Here is a 17,190-nt window from a genome sequence, read left to right as displayed (position 1 = left end):
AGGTACTCTCTAGCCTGCCACAAAATAAAGACTTCCAGGGCAAAAATGTTGCTGTTAAGAAATGAAAATTTTGTTTTGCGATGACAGTGTGAGCTTTTGGGAGAATATAATATTTAATTAAACATATAAAGTCCTTTCCTTCTTTTGTGACTCCCAGAAGCATTGCACTGAAACTTTCATTCTCCACATTTGGGAATTCACATATACATTAAGACAGGTCTGCTTTTAGGAATGTAACTAATATTTTTATTTCTTGTGCATACAGCTAAATATACAACCTACTTTTTGGTCCTTAAAAGCTTCTCTATAGTGGCTCAATTCCAACAGATTCAACAGATCTGCCCTCCTACAAGACAAGAGTTGTGGATTTAATAGCAATCTCCCCCATTACCTGTAGAGGTGAGCAATGAGGTGCCGTAAGGTGTTGTAATTTGTTGCGGGCAATTTGCTTAGTAAGTCCTTTGTGCTTTTGATGGGATTAGCTGATGACTCAGAATCATCCCCTGATCTGTCTTCAGTTCTTTGCAAACTTCTTGACAGAGTGATGAAAGCATCATAAAGCTTGAATGGGAGCACAGGGCTTGTAAGCTGTTGAACAAGAATGGAGGACAAAGTTGCTTGGTTGTAAATATTATACAGCTCCCACTAGCTTATTCTACCTACAAGATGTTTAAATACAGCAGTCCCTATCTTCAGAATGTGTGATTCAGCATGTCAGAACTTATGGGGCTGACCAACAGACAGACAGCTTTCCTGTAATTCACATTCTTTGGGGGACCATCTGTGGAACTTCAGAAAAGGGTTCATTGGAAAGAACATCTTTCAAAAAGTTCTCAAGCTTTTAAGAATGGGAGATGGCATCTGAGATGGCCGAGATCATAGTGTATGTGCATATACCCCCCCCTGAGAAAGACATGAATGCTTTCTTGTTTGTTGTTGCCATCTGCCTTTATATTGACTCTTCTACGATTTTCTTAGAAATATTTTTTCATAGGAGGTTTGCCACTGCCTTCCTCTGTGTCCGAGAAAGTGTAACTTGCCCAAAGGATTTCCGTGGTGAAGTAGAATACCAGGACTCCTAGTACAAAGTCAAAGAATTAGAAGAGACCACAAAGGTATTTCAGTTCATGCAGGAACATACAATCCAGCCTCTCTTTAGAAAAAGCCAGAGAAGGAGACTCTGCCACACTCTAACTGATTCTACTGTCAAACATCTCTTGCTGTCAGGATGTTCTTCCCAATATTTAGGTAGAAACTCTTTTCCTGCAATTTGAATCCACTGCTCCATGACCTGGTCTCCAGGGCAGCAGAAAGTAAACTAGCCCTTTCCTCAGTGTGACACCTTTAAATATTTCAAATATTTAAACATGGCTGTCATGTCACCTCTCAGTCTTCTCTTCTCCAAGCTAAACGTATCTGGCTCCGTAAGCTGTTCTTTATAGGACTTTGTTTCCAGACATTTACAAATGTGGGCTCCAGTTAACTCTGTGTGCATCAACCCTATAAACCTGATAGAGCTAGGCTTGCCTATAGAAGATGGCTACGCTGTGAGTCCTTCTTTTAACTATTACATTGTTTTTGTCCTGATCTAAGAACAAAATTTTGCCTCCAAGGTTTTTGGAGGAAGCATACTGTGTTTGTGAGCTTTTTGACTCCAAGAGCCACATGTGAGTCAAACAAAGGAATCTGTGCTTGCTTGAGGTCAGGAGAGGATTGAAATGGACTTAAACGGACTGTTATTAACTGCTATCAACTTGACTTTGACTTATGAGTATGAATGAGACATCTCCAAGTCATCCTGCCCTCAACATCCCTGCTCAGGTTGTGCAGACTCAGGACAGCGGTGCTTCCTGGATTGAGTCCATCCAGCCATCTGTATGATGCTCTTCCTCTTTTTCTACTCCCTAGTACCTTACCAAGAATTATGATCGTTTCTAGTACATTATGTGTTATCATTATATGGCCAAAGTCTGACAGACTCAGTTTAGTCTTCCTCTAGCAATAATTCAGGCTTGATTAGCTCTAGTACCCTCTGACAAAGCAGGAAAGAGGGTTCCACCCTCAGACAAAGTCAGAATCTCCTGAATTAAAGGAGAATGGGTATGACTGGCCATGATGGAGTAAAAGGACTGAAAAGGAGGTGGCAGGGATCTGTGGGATGAGGCTAAAGAACTGGAGGAATAAGAAACATTATTATTATTATTATTATTATTACTACTACTACTACTACTACTACTACTATTACATTTATTTATTTATTTATTTATTTATTTGCTTTTGTTCCACTTTTCTCCCACAGATGGAACTCAAAGTTACATACAAAAATAAAAAGACAGCTACATAATACAAAAGCCCATCAACCCATCCACCCACCCAATCATATAAACAATAAATCCACACATTACATAACACACAAGTTACAGAAATATACATAAACAACCAAATAATCACATATCGTTGTCTTTAAAAACCGTACACCTCAGGCCACTGAGGTTGTCCAATAAGTTAAATATTAAATTAACTGACTCAGAGCTCCAAGTCTTTGGCCATGTGAGTCTTGTTTGGCTGAGCTATCTGCAATTATATGTTATCTGAGAAGGCCTGATTCCATAAAAGGGTTTTCACCTGGGAGTGAAAGGCCAATAATGATGGAGCCAAACATAGCTCCTTGGGGAGAAGGATTCAGAGCCACGGGACCACCACCGAAAAGGCGCTCTCTCTCATTCCCACCAATCGTACTTGTGACGGTGGTGGGACCGAGGGCCTCTCACGATCTCAGAGCTTGTGTGAGTTGGTAGGAGGAGATGCAGTCCCTCAAGTAGGCTAAGTCCGAGACGTTTTGGATTTTATAGGCTAAAGCCAGCACCTTGAATTGCACCTGGAAACAAACTGGTAGCCAGTGTAGCTGCTTCAGGAGTGGGGTAGTTCTTTCCCTTTATCCTGCTCCTGTAAGCAGTCTTGCTACTGACCTTTGTACCAGCTATCATTTCTGAATGATCTTCTGGGGCAGCCCCATGTAGAGTGTGTTACAGTAGTCTAGTCTGGATGTGACTAAGGCGTGTACTACCATGGCCAGATCTGTTGCATTGCCCTTGAATTTATCTTCAAGGAATAAATGATACATATTTTTGGGAGTATCTACAAGCCTGCTGGGTGTTGTTTCCTGAATGTCTGCCAGAGAACTGTTACCATTCATTTAATCTAGTGCTGATACGAAGTCTTGTTTTTTAAGGTTGCCAGAGCCGCTTAGGAAGAAGTAGTTTTTCTTTTCTCTTTTGGACTTTTCTTTGAAGAAATGAGATGCACTCTGAGGCTTTTTTTGGTTCCTTTCCCAGGGAAAAGAGTCAATCCGCAACGGACCCATTAAGTTTAACTTTATTTTGGCAGAAATGGACTGGAGGGAAGAGCAATCTATATGATACTCTAGGGAGCCTTTATCTCCTCATCCTGTGATCCTAATACAGATTAATCTCTTCTTTCATCTAATAGCAGAGGGGGGGGGGGCAATCTGTAAGAATTTTCTGGGAATTCAGGAGAGAAGAAGATCCAACAGTGGAAGCAACAGATCTCAGTGGCACATTCTTAAGGCCTTTGGGGGGAGGGCATGTAGCCCATGGACTGCAGGTTGTATACCCCTAATGTTAACTCTTGGTAAACTATTTTCAACTACAATTCTACTACAGATATATGTCTCTTCCCCTTACCTCCTTAAGGAAATGTTTCAGGACTCCAGTGATGTCATGAGGCGAATGATCTGAGAGTTCCACCAGACCCCGTCCATTCTCAAAGGCCTGGCATAATCTCTCCACACGAGCCTTGGATCCACTAATACGGTAAATTCCCTGTATCAAGGACACAAAGAGAAGTTTACTGAAGAATGGGGTAATATTAATTAGATGAGAAACAGAATTTCTCTCTGATATAGTAGAGAATGGCAGGAACTTGGAATGGAGAAAATGTATGGTCGAGTTGGCCAAGTTGGGGAAATCTGTGTGTCAAACAACTCTGTTTGGAAGGTGGAGGCCTCAGCAAAAAATGTAGGGCTACAGGCTATATTAAACAACATTAAAGGAATATAATTTTGGACTAATATTCTGTATTCTCTTTTTTTATACCTCCATTGAAACACCTGACTGCAGCCACACTAAGAAACACACCATCTTTCCCCATTAACGCATAGTGCAGGTATTCATTTTCTTGAAGATGAAGGTAATCATCATCAATGCAATATTTCCAGTGACCAGAATATCACCACTGGCTGCCTCTTCTTCTTTGTCAACATTGTAAGGGAGCAGCCCTCAAATTCTGTGCTGCAAAAAATGCTGAGGGCCCAAAGCATGAAAGATCAGAGAAAATTATTGAATTCTGTGGCTCATCTAAATTGTGCTAATTAATTGCTTGTGCCTATTTTTTTGCATTTGTTCTCCTGACTGCTAGCACAAGGAAAAGACCAAGAAAGCTTGTTCTGGTTTCATTGCAGTTTGTAAAATGATATTCAGTTTGACCCATACCTTCCAAGTCTGTCTTTGCAGAATTCATGATGACTAGGAATGCATTTGATGTAGCTTGCACAGAAATAGAGAATTTCAATCAGTTAAATGGTTTGATTGCTGTGAGTTTTTTGGGCTGTATGGCCATGTTCCAGTAGCATCTACGTGCATGCATTTATGTTCATGTGGTATTATGACCTAATTGTATGTTTTTAACTTGTATGTTTTCTATTGTATTGGAAACTGCCCTGAGTCCCTTGAGGAGATAAGGCAGAATATAAATAAAGTATTGTTATTATTATTCTCTCCTGACATTTTGCCTGCATCTTCAGAGGTCTGTTGGAGGTGAAGCAAGTGGAGAGTATATATATCTGGAATGTCCAGGGTGGGAGAAAGAACCCTTGTCTGTGTAAAGCAAGTATGAATGTTGCAGTTAGCAAGCTTGAATAGCATTGAGTAGTCAGGAAGCTGCAAAGTCAATCAGTGAGGGTGTCTGCATAGAGGTAGCCTGGCTGTTGTTGCTGGCTAGAGTTCTCCTTTTCCTGAAGTCAGCTATAGCAGAGCACTTGATAAAACAGCCTGGACACAGAATATTATTTGAGAACACAGAAATGCTGGACCACTCTGACAACCATCATGTCAGACTACACAGAGGAGAGAATGCTGCTGGAACAGAGCCTGAAAAGCTCACAGCAACCCAGTGATTCTGGCCATTAAAGCTGTTGACAACACAGTTAAATGACTATTGCAAACATCCAGTCATGCTGTTTAAGTGATGCCAGATTTATACACAAACTAAGGAGTCTACCGCTGTGGTAGATTTGTCTGTGAATGGAAGGGGTTACCTGCACTCCCAGAGCACGAGCTTCAATCTCTGAGGTACACTTCACCACAATGAATGGAACCTCCTCTGAGAAATCTCGTGGCACTTGAATGAAGTCAATCCCAAACAGTGACGCCCGTGCCGGCAGTTTCTGGTGGCCACAGTTGATGAGAAGATTCTCAAGACATTTCTTGTGACAAGCCAGCAAGCACTGCAAGTAGACCAGAGGTGCAGAGTTATTCTCACTAGGTGACCTTTCTACCTAGAAGTTGGCTCATTTTTTCTCTCACTTCTCAATATTCTTAACAATACTCTTAAATGAAAGCACATACTATAGATATACGATTAGGCTAACACAGTGGTTCTCAACCTGTGGGTCCCCAAATGTTTTGGTTTTCAAAACTTCCAGAAATCCTAACAGCTGGTATACTGGCTGTGATTTCTGGGAGTTGTAGGCCAAAACACCTGGGGATCCACAGGTTGAGAACCACTGGACTAAGCATATCTGTGATATACGCATTCATTTCTGTTTGTACCCTAAACGGATCCCTCAGACTAAGAGCAAGTGAAATGGTTCCATTGAGAGCTACTCTTGATGTAACCTACAGTTTGTTGATGTCTGTAGAAATACCATATATACTCGAGTATAAGCCGACCCGAATATAAGCTGAGGGTGGGAAATGCAGCAGCTATGGGTCAATTTCAAAAATAAAAATAGATATTAATAAAATTGCATTATTTGAGGCATCAGTAGGTTAAATGTTTTTGAATATTTATATAAAACTGTAATTTAAGTTTTATAATAAGACTTTAATAAGACAAGACTGTCCAACGCTAAATACCTATATACTCAAGTATACACCGACCTGAATAGAAGCCAGCCAGGACCTTCACTCAAGTATAAGCCGAGGGGAGCTTTTTCAGCCCTAAAAAAGGGCTGAAAAACTAGGCTTACACTCGAGTATATAAATAAATAAGTAAATAAATAGAAGCTTTACCACCGTTTCTGAATCAAGCTAAATCCTGCAGCATAATGAAATGTCACTCAGGCTTGTGCAACAGGTAACAGTATCTTTAGTTCAAAAGTTCAAACAGAGCATCATATATAAGTCTTTCTGAATTCACACAGAGAATATAGGAATAAACAGTCCCTTTAAATATGCCTCATTTGCCTCATAAATAATCAGGCTTCGGAGAGTATGGCAGCCATTTCCTTCCTGACCATTTTCAATCAGCTGATTTTCGTCCCTCTCTGAGATGAAAGTGGCAGTTAAAACCGTTTGCCTCAGCAATGGAATTCTGGCTCCTGACTGGCTCAGCCAATCAGCTGCCGCCACATGCCTTTCCAGTCAACTCACCACATCATGGTGCCTCTTTTACAAACCCTCACACAGTTCTCAGTACCCATTGCAATGTCTCATTAGACTATTGGTTCTCATTCTTTGGTTCTCCAGATGTTTTGGACATGGCTCCCAGAATCCCTGCTCCTGTTGGCTTGAACTTCAGGGAGGTAAGTCCAAAACACATGGTGAAACAAAAGGTGAAAACCACTGCACTCGACACTGTAACTATTGCCTTATTACAGTGTGTACCTAAGGTACTTTAAACATACAACTGAAAGTAGGAAGTAATGTACATGAGAACCACACATCATTGTCATGGAACCATTCTTTGAAGACCCCTGATTGGCTGTTGCTCCTTGTTTCGTATTCACTTGTGGAAGAATAAGGGCTGCCTCTACATGTGAAATGGCACGCAGAAGGATGCTACTATAGCTCTCTTTGCATTGGAAGGTAGCCTCTAAACCAGTGGCTCTCTACCTGTGAATCCCAGGTGTTTTGGCCTACAACTCCCAGAAATCCCAGCCAGTTTACCAGCTGTTAGGATTTCTGGAAGGCCAAAACATCTGGGGACCCACAGGTTGAGAACCAGTGCTCTAAATAAAAGGAAAGAAAGGAGGATGAAGGGAAGGAACAGTTTGGAGTCATGGATGATCTGAGCGATGTCAAAACAGTTTTTCCATTCCTAGTTTTTAACAGAGATGCAAAAATGCCAACTGAAGATCAGAACATAAGAAAAGCCCTGTTGGATCAGGTCCAAGATCCATCTAGGCCAACATCCTTTCTATAATGGACAACCAGATGTTTTTGAGAAACCAACCATAATGACACCACTCTGGGATCAGCTGCCTGAAGCTATGACTTCCTATTGCTTCATCTGCAGGCTATCTCTAATTATTTCTTGCACCTGAGACAGTTTCAGGAGACGCTATTGGCTAGCAATTCTACAGAATTCTTATGGATGAGTATTGGTCACTTGGCTAGATTGCAGTGGGGAGACAGGCCACATTACAGACTGGCAAAAATGGAGAAAGATGGGCCAAAAAACTGGAGATGCTTCAGGCACAGATGCTGATCCCATTTTCAATTTTGGACAATGCACCTGAGACCATATTGCACTCTGCCAAATACTTTGTGCACATCACAAGAGCCAAGCTCTCAAAGCAATTCTGCCTTTCCCAAAAGATACTCAAATGTTTCTAGCCATCCTGCATTACAGGCCACAAATTAAACTCCAGGTTTGTTGGGCTATCTGTTGAGCTGTCTGATTTCAAGATCTGAATAAAACCTTGTCTCAGTCAAGAGTTGGTTCCTCCATTCACTTTTCCTAGAGTCACATCCAAGCTTACGAAATGTCAGAGTTCAAATTCAATCCTTTTATGGATCTTTATTTTCCTCAAGTTCAGAAGGTTAATCAAGTTTCATTGAAAAGTACTCAACCACTGGATGAGTTAATGGCTCAGCCAGTAGATGACGCAACCTTAATGCAGGGCATTGTGCTAAATTCATAGATTAAACCCTTGTGCTGGCTGAACTGCTGACCTGAAGGTTGGGTTGCCGGTTCGAACTCGCGAGATGGAGTGAGCTCCCATCTGCCAGCTCTAGCTTGCAGGGACACGAGAGCAGCCTCCCAGCAACACATACTGGCATCCCCAGGGCAACATCTCTGTAGACAGACAATTCTCTCACTAGAAACAACTTGCAGTATTTTCTCAAGTCAATTCTGACATGATAAAAAAATTTGTTGTGCTGGAGAAGGGGTTTCAACATTATCATAGAACCAGGAAACAACCATAATTCTGTTGAAATCTCCTCTTCTCTAAACTTTAAAGGTACAGAAGCCTTCTCCAGTTTTCATTCTGACAACTCTACTTGCTATTTACATTGGTGTGTGTGTCCCGTTTTCCAGCTCCTAGGTGCTCATCCTGATGTTGCACAGAGGACAAGAGCTTGCTTGAAATCAGAAATGCATGCTGCAGCAAGGTTTACACTCACCTCTTCGCATTCAAGGCCACTGACAATGAAGTTCTCACACTCCCTGCATTTTGAAGGGCCCCGCAGCTTCCGCAGCCGGTGAGTCTGAGCAGCACTTGACAGCTTTATGTTCTTAAGCAGGCCATGGGGCAAGCCATTTTCCGATACATCACTGAGATCTGAAAAGGGGATGAGGCAAGTGGCCATTAATCATTAATTGGACAGGAGAATCTTTCTTTTTTTAATAGACTGATGAATAGTTAAACACGCAACCACACAAAGGAAAGACAAAAGTGGATAGGAAAAACGAGAATAGACAAAAGTAGTTTCCTCCCCACTTCACAAAAAAGCCCAGACTCAAGGGCTTAAAAAAATTAGAAATCCACGGATTTTAGATCCACATGGGAAAGCTGAAGAGATAAAGAAGGAACTCGCTCTATTATAAAGGTGTAAATACAACACATTGTGTTGTTGGTCTTGTAATGATTTCTGTGTGCTAGAGAAGGAACGATAGGTTGGGCTGCCCTTTTGTAATTTTGCAGTGTTTTCAACATCAGGTTTTATAAGCACCCCCAGTGGCACAATGGGTTAAACCCTTGTGCTGGCAGGATTGCTGCCCTGAAGGTTGGGTTGCTGGCCTGAAGGTTATTGGTTCGAATCTGGGGAGAATGCAGATGAGCCCCCTCTGTCAGCTTCAGCTCCCCATGCAGGGACATCAAAACATCTGGGCAATCCCCTGGACAACGTCCTTGCAGACAGCCAATTCCCTCGCACCAGAAGTAACTGTAGTTTCTCAAGTCACTCCTGACATGAATTTGTTTTAAAAATCAGGTTTTGTGCGGATTGCCAAATGGCAATAGCCTAGTATTACATTTCAAACTCAGACACTGCATCTATGCAAATAATAGACAACGCAGAAGGAGAAATAACCTTAAGACAATACAATTCCATTTGTGACAGGACTGCATGACCAAGCCTTCCACATACAAGGAAAATGGAGTTGCAGACTTAACATTTTCCACAAATGTGAGCTTTCTTTGTCTAGCAGATATCTGTATTTATGTGACAATTACTCAGAGGTGTAGTGTTCATCTGATGTATTCTGAGGAAAAAAATTGTCTAGATATTGCATAATTTTTAAAAGAATGTATAATGTAATATAATGTATTGTGGACTGTGAGAGAAAGAAAACTGAAATTTTTAAAGAACCTGGATGCAAACCTATGTACGTAAGTACAAAAAAATAGGAAAATCTTGCTGAGATTATTTAACAATCTGGGGGCAATAGCCATAATTGTTTTTAAAAGAAAGTTAATATCTGTCTTAAAATGCTTCTGATAATGTCATCATCCTATGATGTGTGTCATCACAGCCCAATGGCTCCCTTTCAGGTAATGAAAGGATTAATGCTTGTATTGTAGGGCAACACTGAGAGACATACAGAAGAACATGAGAAATAAACACTTATACAGCAGGATAACCTGCTCTGAAAAAAGGGTGAAAGTTTCTAGAATATTTGGTTATTTAACATCAATGCCAGGCATTTGAGAAGTCTTTCGAACTGATGAAGGAGCATAGAAGCATGCTTGACTACTCTGTCATTTCCTTTGGATGTACTATCGAAGGCTAAACAAAGAGGTCCAGTCTCCGAGTTCTCTGATGGATTTCCAAGAACAAAAACTGTCAAATACTTCATGTGAATAGGCTTGGATCTGGAGAGCCCAATCAAGTAAAGGCTTCATGTTTATTTGACATATGATTCAATATGATTTAAGATCATTTTGTAATTTTGTAACTCTCACAAAGAAGGGAAACTATCTTCAAGTATATATACATTTTTTCATGTCAGGAGCTACTTGAGAAACTGCAAGTCGCTTCTGGTGTGAGAGAATTGGCCGTCTGCAAGGGCGTTGCCCAGGGGATGCCCAGATGTTTGATGTTTAACCATCCTTGTGGGAGGCTTCTCTAGTGTCCCCACATGGGGAACTGGAGCTGACAGAGTGAACTCACCCACTCTCCACACATCTGAACCGCCGACCTGTAGGTCAGCTATCCCGCCGTCACAAGGGTTTAACCCACTGTACCACCGGGTGCTCCGGTACATAATACATCTAATGAAATAGTAGCTTGCTTAGTATAAAGATTTTCCTACAGGAACTCATCTTTTCTCGTGACATTTTGTATGTCTCTAGCACCAATTCCATCTGATCTTGGAAGCTAAGTAGGGTCAGCTCTAATTAGTACTTGGATACAAGACTGGCAATGAATATCAAGTGCTGTAGACTTGCCTAGAAAACCCTATGAAATGTATGAGGCCACTATAAGTTGACAGGTGACTTGAAAGCACATATACATACAATTATCAGATAGCAAATAATGGTAATCAAAATTAGGTTTTCCAACTCAGAGTTCATTGTTCCTGACGTTAATGGATAAGCCAGGCTAGTATGTTGGGGTGAGTGATAGGAAAAATAAAGTATTACTAGAAATTGGTTAAAAAATTACATTATATAGATAACAAGGACAAAAATCACATATGGTAGAAAGAGTGTGGAGAGATCAAAGTATTTTTTGCATCAGTGTTTGGTGGTTTGGGTTATCCTGATCAGGCCTGATGGCAAACATGCCTGCAGACAGACATATTGATTTCTCTATGCACCATCTGGGTGTGATTGTAATTACAGGTCCATCTTCTCTCTTCATTTTTTATTATTCTGGCTTTGGCTTCTCACCATTGTCATAGGCTTGTATCAGATCCCTGTCTTCACAGTCCTCTGAGGAGGACACGGTGCCAGTGGATGGAGCTTTCAGCAACTTCTGGTGGCCTGAACATAAATCAAACACTTCTATAAACAAACATGGAAGCCAGTGAAGAGCCAAGAATTACTGGTGTTTAAAGTCACACTGAACTCTAGATGGGATTTTTTTTCTTGTGAAAAAGAAAATGCTGCATGCAGTTTTAGACTTCATGAAATATTGTCTCTGTGCAGTCCGTAATATAAAATGTTCCCATGTTCCAGATGCTTACCTTGCAAGAAATATGGACCTTCCTGCAATGAACGTCTTCGGAAATGAAGAAATATACAAGTGCCTACTTTATATCCTCCAGCATTTCTCAGATGGGAACAGGTGGACCAACAGCAAAAAGTGGTCATGAAAAAGTTATAAAAAAGGAAGAACATATAGGCTAAGAGACTGCAGCACTTTGTTTCTCCCTGAACCTGCAGGAAAGAGCAACAAAGTTCTGTCCCCTTCTCTCCACCCTGCTGATTTTTTTTTAGTGCAACCTAATGTTTCATGGTAAACCCCATTAACAACAAAATAATCTAATAAGGTGGGAGAAGACAAGAGAAATTAGGTAATTTTAAAAGCAGCTGAAAACATTGGGACAGCAGATTAGGTAGAACTGTCCCTGCCAAAGCAGTATATAAATACAATTAATTAATCAATCTTGGGAGACTTCTCGAATGCAGGCATTTGGCTGGATATGGCAATGAGAGTATTCTTAGCTTCAACTTAACTTCATATTTATTTTATATCCCGCCTTTCTCAGAGGACAGAATTAAAGGCAGTTCAATTTTTTGGAGAACAGTGATTTGATAATGTTGTGCATACAAGTTGGATTACTGTTACATGCAATTCTCCGATCAAGCCAAGAAGCCTACCTGGAAATACTGCTTTTGGCAGTATGAGCATTCTTTATTGTCCAAGTTATGAAAAAAGGAGCAGGATATAAACAGGAACAAGAAGTACTGCCTCTCACCTGGACTGGAACTGAACGAATCCAAGAACTGGCATTCAGTGCTCCCTCCCAGGCTTTCTGTGTCACTGTAGAAGGATTTGTTGGCACCTGGACAACAGAACAAAGCCAAGACTGTGTATAATTCTGTTTCCACGGCAATAGAGGAAGCATGAGTACCATTGTTGACCACAGTTCTAGTCCACATTTATATTGCTCCACTGTCGTTGTATGAGCTTGAACTTACGAAAGCCATTTCTTCACCTCAGAGAGAAGACAATGGTTAACTTCAGGAGGAGGTACACAGATACTGTGAGTGCTTATTGGTTAAGATCCATGCAGGCAAAGAAAGCAAGGCAGATGGTCCTATAGCCATGTTAAATGATGATGATATGTATTTTTACCCACATCTCCCTATGGACTGAAGCAGGGAAAGATCACTGAACATCATTTTAAAAATAGATATTCAGGTAAAAGATACACATTTTAAAACAATCAATCTATAACTTTAAAACTCACAATTTAAACATCTTCTGAATAGGCCAGCTGGAAGAGATTGGTCTTTAATGCTATTTTAAACTTAGACCGTGTATCCAGCTATTGAATCTCTTCCAACCGGTCATTCCATGATTTGGGACCTGCTGAAGAAAATGTTCTCAGGTTAATAGTTGGCAGACTACCGTAGGTCTGGCTCTCTGAAGACCTGAGGACTTTAAAGCTAACAACCAACACTATGTATTTGCCTGGAAACTAACTGGCAGACAGTTGAGTTATTTCAATACAGGTGTAAGGTGATCACTTCTAGATACACCAATAACAAATCTGGCTGCTATTTTCCCCAGGCAATAGTTTTTCCAAATTTTGTACAGAGGTAGCCCAATCACACTGCAGAGGTCCAGCCTTGATACTACCATCTTTAGGTCCTCCAGCTCTAGAAAGGGGCACAGCTGGCATTTGAACTGAAACTGATAATAACACTCATGACCATTCAGCTTTGGTTGACCGTGCTAACTCCAGATATGCCTGGAAAAAGTAATGGGCTGGATAAGGAAGAAACAGACTAAAACTGAATCCAAACAAGGTGGAACTCCAGATTAGCACTTCCACTTTGTTTGGATTCAGTTTTAGTCTGTTTCTTCCTTATCCAGCCCATTACTTTTTCCAGGCATACATTCAGAGGTTAGTAGGTCCCTTGGCACACTCCTCCCCCGTCCCCATGCTAGTGGTGTCCGAATACGTTTGGGAAACCCACTTCAGGGCCTCTCCAAAAATGACAGTAGGGAAGAAAAGGTGTGAGCACTATAGAATCAAAAGGAAGTAGTAGCACAGGTGGGAAGAGACAGGGGGAAAAAAGAAGTGGTACTATGCTTTCAGGAGATAACTAAAAGGCCTGGCAGATCAGTTTTGCAATCATTAACTATTTTTATGATTTCTAAAATTAATTCAGAGATAGCTGTATTTTAGCAAGCCCTCGCATTGTCCTCTTGCAGGGATTTGAAAACCTGGATGTTTCAGCTTGCATTTGAGAACGCCTAGTCCCTAGTTATAAATGCTCAGTCCCTAAGTTTATTTATTTGTTTATTTACAGTATTTACGGTATATTCCGCCCTTCTCACCCCGAAGGGGACTCAGGGCAGATCACAATGTACATATACATGGCCAACATTCAATGCCATATGACATACAGTCAGAGACAGAGACACAGAGGCAATTTAACATTTTCCAGCTTCCGGCTTCATGAGGGCATGCTCGATTCCAGCCACAGGGGGAGCTGCTGCTTCATCATCCACTGTGACACCGAGTCTTTGATAGATTACTTCCTCATTTTTCCACATACTGCTGGACGATTTTTATGGTGTTGTAAATTAGTTAAATTAGCCTCCTCACATAAGCAGTACCTAAATTTTCTACTTGATAGATGCAACTATCTCTCAGGTTGCTTAAGTCAACAACAAGCTAGGCTATATTAGGTTCCCTAATATTATTTGGCTCTCTGCACTTTATCCAATACCCAGCCCTACAATACGCTATTTGCACTATCCCATGCCCGGCCCTTTTATAGCCTGGTCACGCCCAATGTTCTACTGGCAATTGGTTTGTTGAGTATTGTTTTGATTGAGCTTTATGCTGTTATTTTATACTCTGAAGTTTTATTTAATTGTGTTTTATCTGGATTGCTATATATTATATTTTATCATGTTCTTATTTTAATTCTGTTTTTGCCTTGAAGGATTGTTTGTATTTGTATTGGTGTTTTGTGGGCATTTTGGCCCATATGTAAGCCACCCTGAGTCCCTTACGGAGAGATGGTGGTGGGGTAGAAGAACAAAGTTATTATTATAAAGTTATTATTAGCATTAAAAGGTATACAGGAACAAAATGTGCACCTCTGAAACCAACAACCCGTTCTTGGAGAACGGGAGAAGTCCCAGCAGATTGGAGGAGGGCGAATGTGGTCCCTATCTTCAAGAAGGGAAAAAAGAACGACCCAAACAATTACCGTCCGGTCAGCCTCACATCAATACCAGGCAAAATTCTGGAAAAGATCATTAAGGAAGTGGTCTGCGAACACTTAGAAACAAATGCGGTCATTGCTAATAGTCAACACGGATTTACCAAAAACAAGTCATGCCAGACTAATCTGATCTCTTTTTTCGATAGAGTTACGAGTTGGGTCGATACAGGGAATGCTGTGGATGTAGCGTACCTGGATTTCAGTAAGGCCTTCGACAAAGTCCCCCACGACCTTCTGGCAAACAAACTAGTAAAATGTGGGCTAGACAAAACTACGGTTAGGTGGATCTGTAATTGGCTAAGCGAACGAACCCAAAGGGTGCTCACCAATGCGTCGTCTTCATCATGGAAAGAAGTGACAAGTGGAGTGCCGCAGGGCTCCGTCCTGGGCCCGGTTCTGTTCAACATCTTTATTAACGACTTAGACGAAGGGTTAGAAGGCACGATCATCAAGTTTGCAGACGACACAAAACTGGGAGGGATAGCTAACACTCCAGAAGACAGGAGCAGAATTCAAAACGATCTTGACAGACTAGAGAGATGGGCCAAAACTAACAAAATGAAGTTCAACAGGGACAAATGCAAGATACTTCACTTCGGCAGAAAAAATGGAAATCAAAGATACAGAATGGGGGACGCCTGGCTTGACAGCAGTGTGTGCGAAAAAGACCTTGGAGTCCTCGTGGACAACAAGTTAAACATGAGCCAACAATGTGATGCGGCTGCTAAAAAAGCCAATGGGATTCTGGCCTGCATCAATAGGGGAATAGCGTCTAGATCCAGGGAAGTTATGCTCCCCCTCTATTCTGCCTTGGTCAGACCACACCTGGAATACTGTGTCCAATTTTGGGCACCACAGTTGAAGGGAGATGTTGACAAGCTGGAAAGCGTCCAGAGGAGGGCGACTAAAATGATTAAGGGTCTGGAGAACAAGCCCTATGAGGAGCGGCTTAAAGAGCTGGGCATGTTTAGCCTGCAGAAGAGAAGGCTGAGAGGAGACATGATAGCCATGTACAAATATGTGAAGGGAAGTCATAGGGAAGAGGGAGCAAGCTTGTTTTCTGCTGCCCTGCAGACTAGGACACGGAACAATGGCTTCAAACTACAGGAAAGGAGATTCCACCTGAACATCAGGAAGAACTTCCTCACTGTGAGAGCTGTTCGACAGTGGAACTCTCTCCCCGGGGCCGTGGTGGAGGCTCCTTCCTTGGAGGCTTTTAAGCAGAGGCTGGATGGCCATCTGTCGGGGGTGCTTTGAATGCGATTTCCTGCTTCTTAGCAGGGGGTTGGACTGGATGGCCCATGTGGTCTCTTCCAACTCTACTATTCTATGATTCTATGATTCTAACTAGGGATACATTTATATCATAAACTTTCAGGCAGCTGATGTCATAGACAGAGTCCACAAAAGCTTATGCTAAAAATCGTAGCTAATCTCAAAGGTACTACTGGATTCCTTTATATCAATAGTTCTCAACCTGTGGGTCCCCAGTTGCTTTGGTCCACAAATCCCAGAAATCCCAGCCAGTTTAACAGCTGTTTGGATTTCTGGGATTTGAAGGCCAAAACACCTGGGACCCACAGGTTGAAAACCACTGGTTTATTTTTTTTGGTAGCAGAGTGAAAGAGGAATATGTGTGGCTCATAAATGCACACTTCTCTGAAAAGAGAAGAGAACAGACACCAGACTACCAATTCAAGTCCTTCTATCAGTGACCCGTAGTCCTCACTCATTACATTTGTATCATTTTGTAGCTAACAAAGTTGAATTAGACTAACATCACCAATAAATACAAAGGGAAATTAGTTTGCATTTATTCACTCTGAAATGTTGCGTCTTAACCCAATAAGAAAGCAGGAACGTAGACAAGACAGAATCATCTTTAAAGGCAGTGGAGGACATCCGCTGGATGGTTTATAAGGTCAGCTGGCATTACTAAAACCATTCACTTTGGCCTATGCGGACAGACACCACCGGGGAATTAACTCCAGCTCCTACTAGATTGAAATAAATTAAGTGCACTGAGCTTCAGTATCTTATTTGGGAGGTGCCCTGTTCTAATTGAGTGGAAAATCTACCCCCAGGCCAGCATACCAAAACAGTCCATCACCCATCCATCTTCAGGCAATGTAGGCAGAAGTTTCTCGAACTTCCCAAGTATCATCATATATGAAAGATCTTTAGTCAAAAGAAAAAGAGGGTGTAGGAGTGGAGGGCAGTATATCAAGAGCTGTTCAGATTCTTAGTAAAATTAATGTTAACTTGATGTACATTACATAAAAACCCAGAAATGGAATTTTAAATTATAG

At 41.4% G+C, this 17,190-nt stretch overlaps 1 protein-coding gene and 1 long non-coding RNA gene across 6 annotated transcripts in view; one reads left to right on the top strand and one right to left on the bottom strand.

The window, feature by feature from the left end:
- The window catches only part of gmip (GEM interacting protein), a 108,581-nt gene that overhangs the window by 10,349 nt on the left and 81,042 nt on the right, over nucleotides 1-17,190 (bottom strand). For 4 of the 5 annotated variants that reach the window (XM_062971035.1, XM_016994990.2, XM_008114433.3 and 1 more), the window contains 6 exons: nucleotides 12,391-12,477; nucleotides 11,360-11,452; nucleotides 8,649-8,806; nucleotides 5,336-5,524; nucleotides 3,705-3,842; nucleotides 392-588 (listed from right to left, as the gene is read on the bottom strand). In XM_062971035.1, coding sequence (XP_062827105.1) covers nucleotides 392-588; nucleotides 3,705-3,842; nucleotides 5,336-5,524; nucleotides 8,649-8,806; nucleotides 11,360-11,452; nucleotides 12,391-12,477 — 862 coding nt within the window. The remainder of the gene's footprint in view (nucleotides 1-391; nucleotides 589-3,704; nucleotides 3,843-5,335; nucleotides 5,525-8,648; nucleotides 8,807-11,359; nucleotides 11,453-12,390; nucleotides 12,478-17,190) is intronic. The other variant, XM_062971034.1, reaches the window with a different exon arrangement.
- Nucleotides 8,639-17,190, top strand: part of LOC134296343 (uncharacterized) — a 67,490-nt gene continuing 58,938 nt past the window's right edge. The window contains exons 1-2 of the long non-coding RNA XR_010003056.1: nucleotides 8,639-8,726; nucleotides 11,648-12,678. This is a non-coding gene — a long non-coding RNA (uncharacterized LOC134296343). The remainder of the gene's footprint in view (nucleotides 8,727-11,647; nucleotides 12,679-17,190) is intronic.

Source organism: Anolis carolinensis, chromosome 2, assembly GCF_035594765.1.
Source record: "Anolis carolinensis isolate JA03-04 chromosome 2, rAnoCar3.1.pri, whole genome shotgun sequence".
NCBI lineage: Eukaryota > Metazoa > Chordata > Lepidosauria > Squamata > Dactyloidae > Anolis > Anolis carolinensis.
The sequence above is the reverse complement of the archived record's forward strand: the minus strand, read 5'-3'. Positions and strand labels throughout refer to the sequence as shown.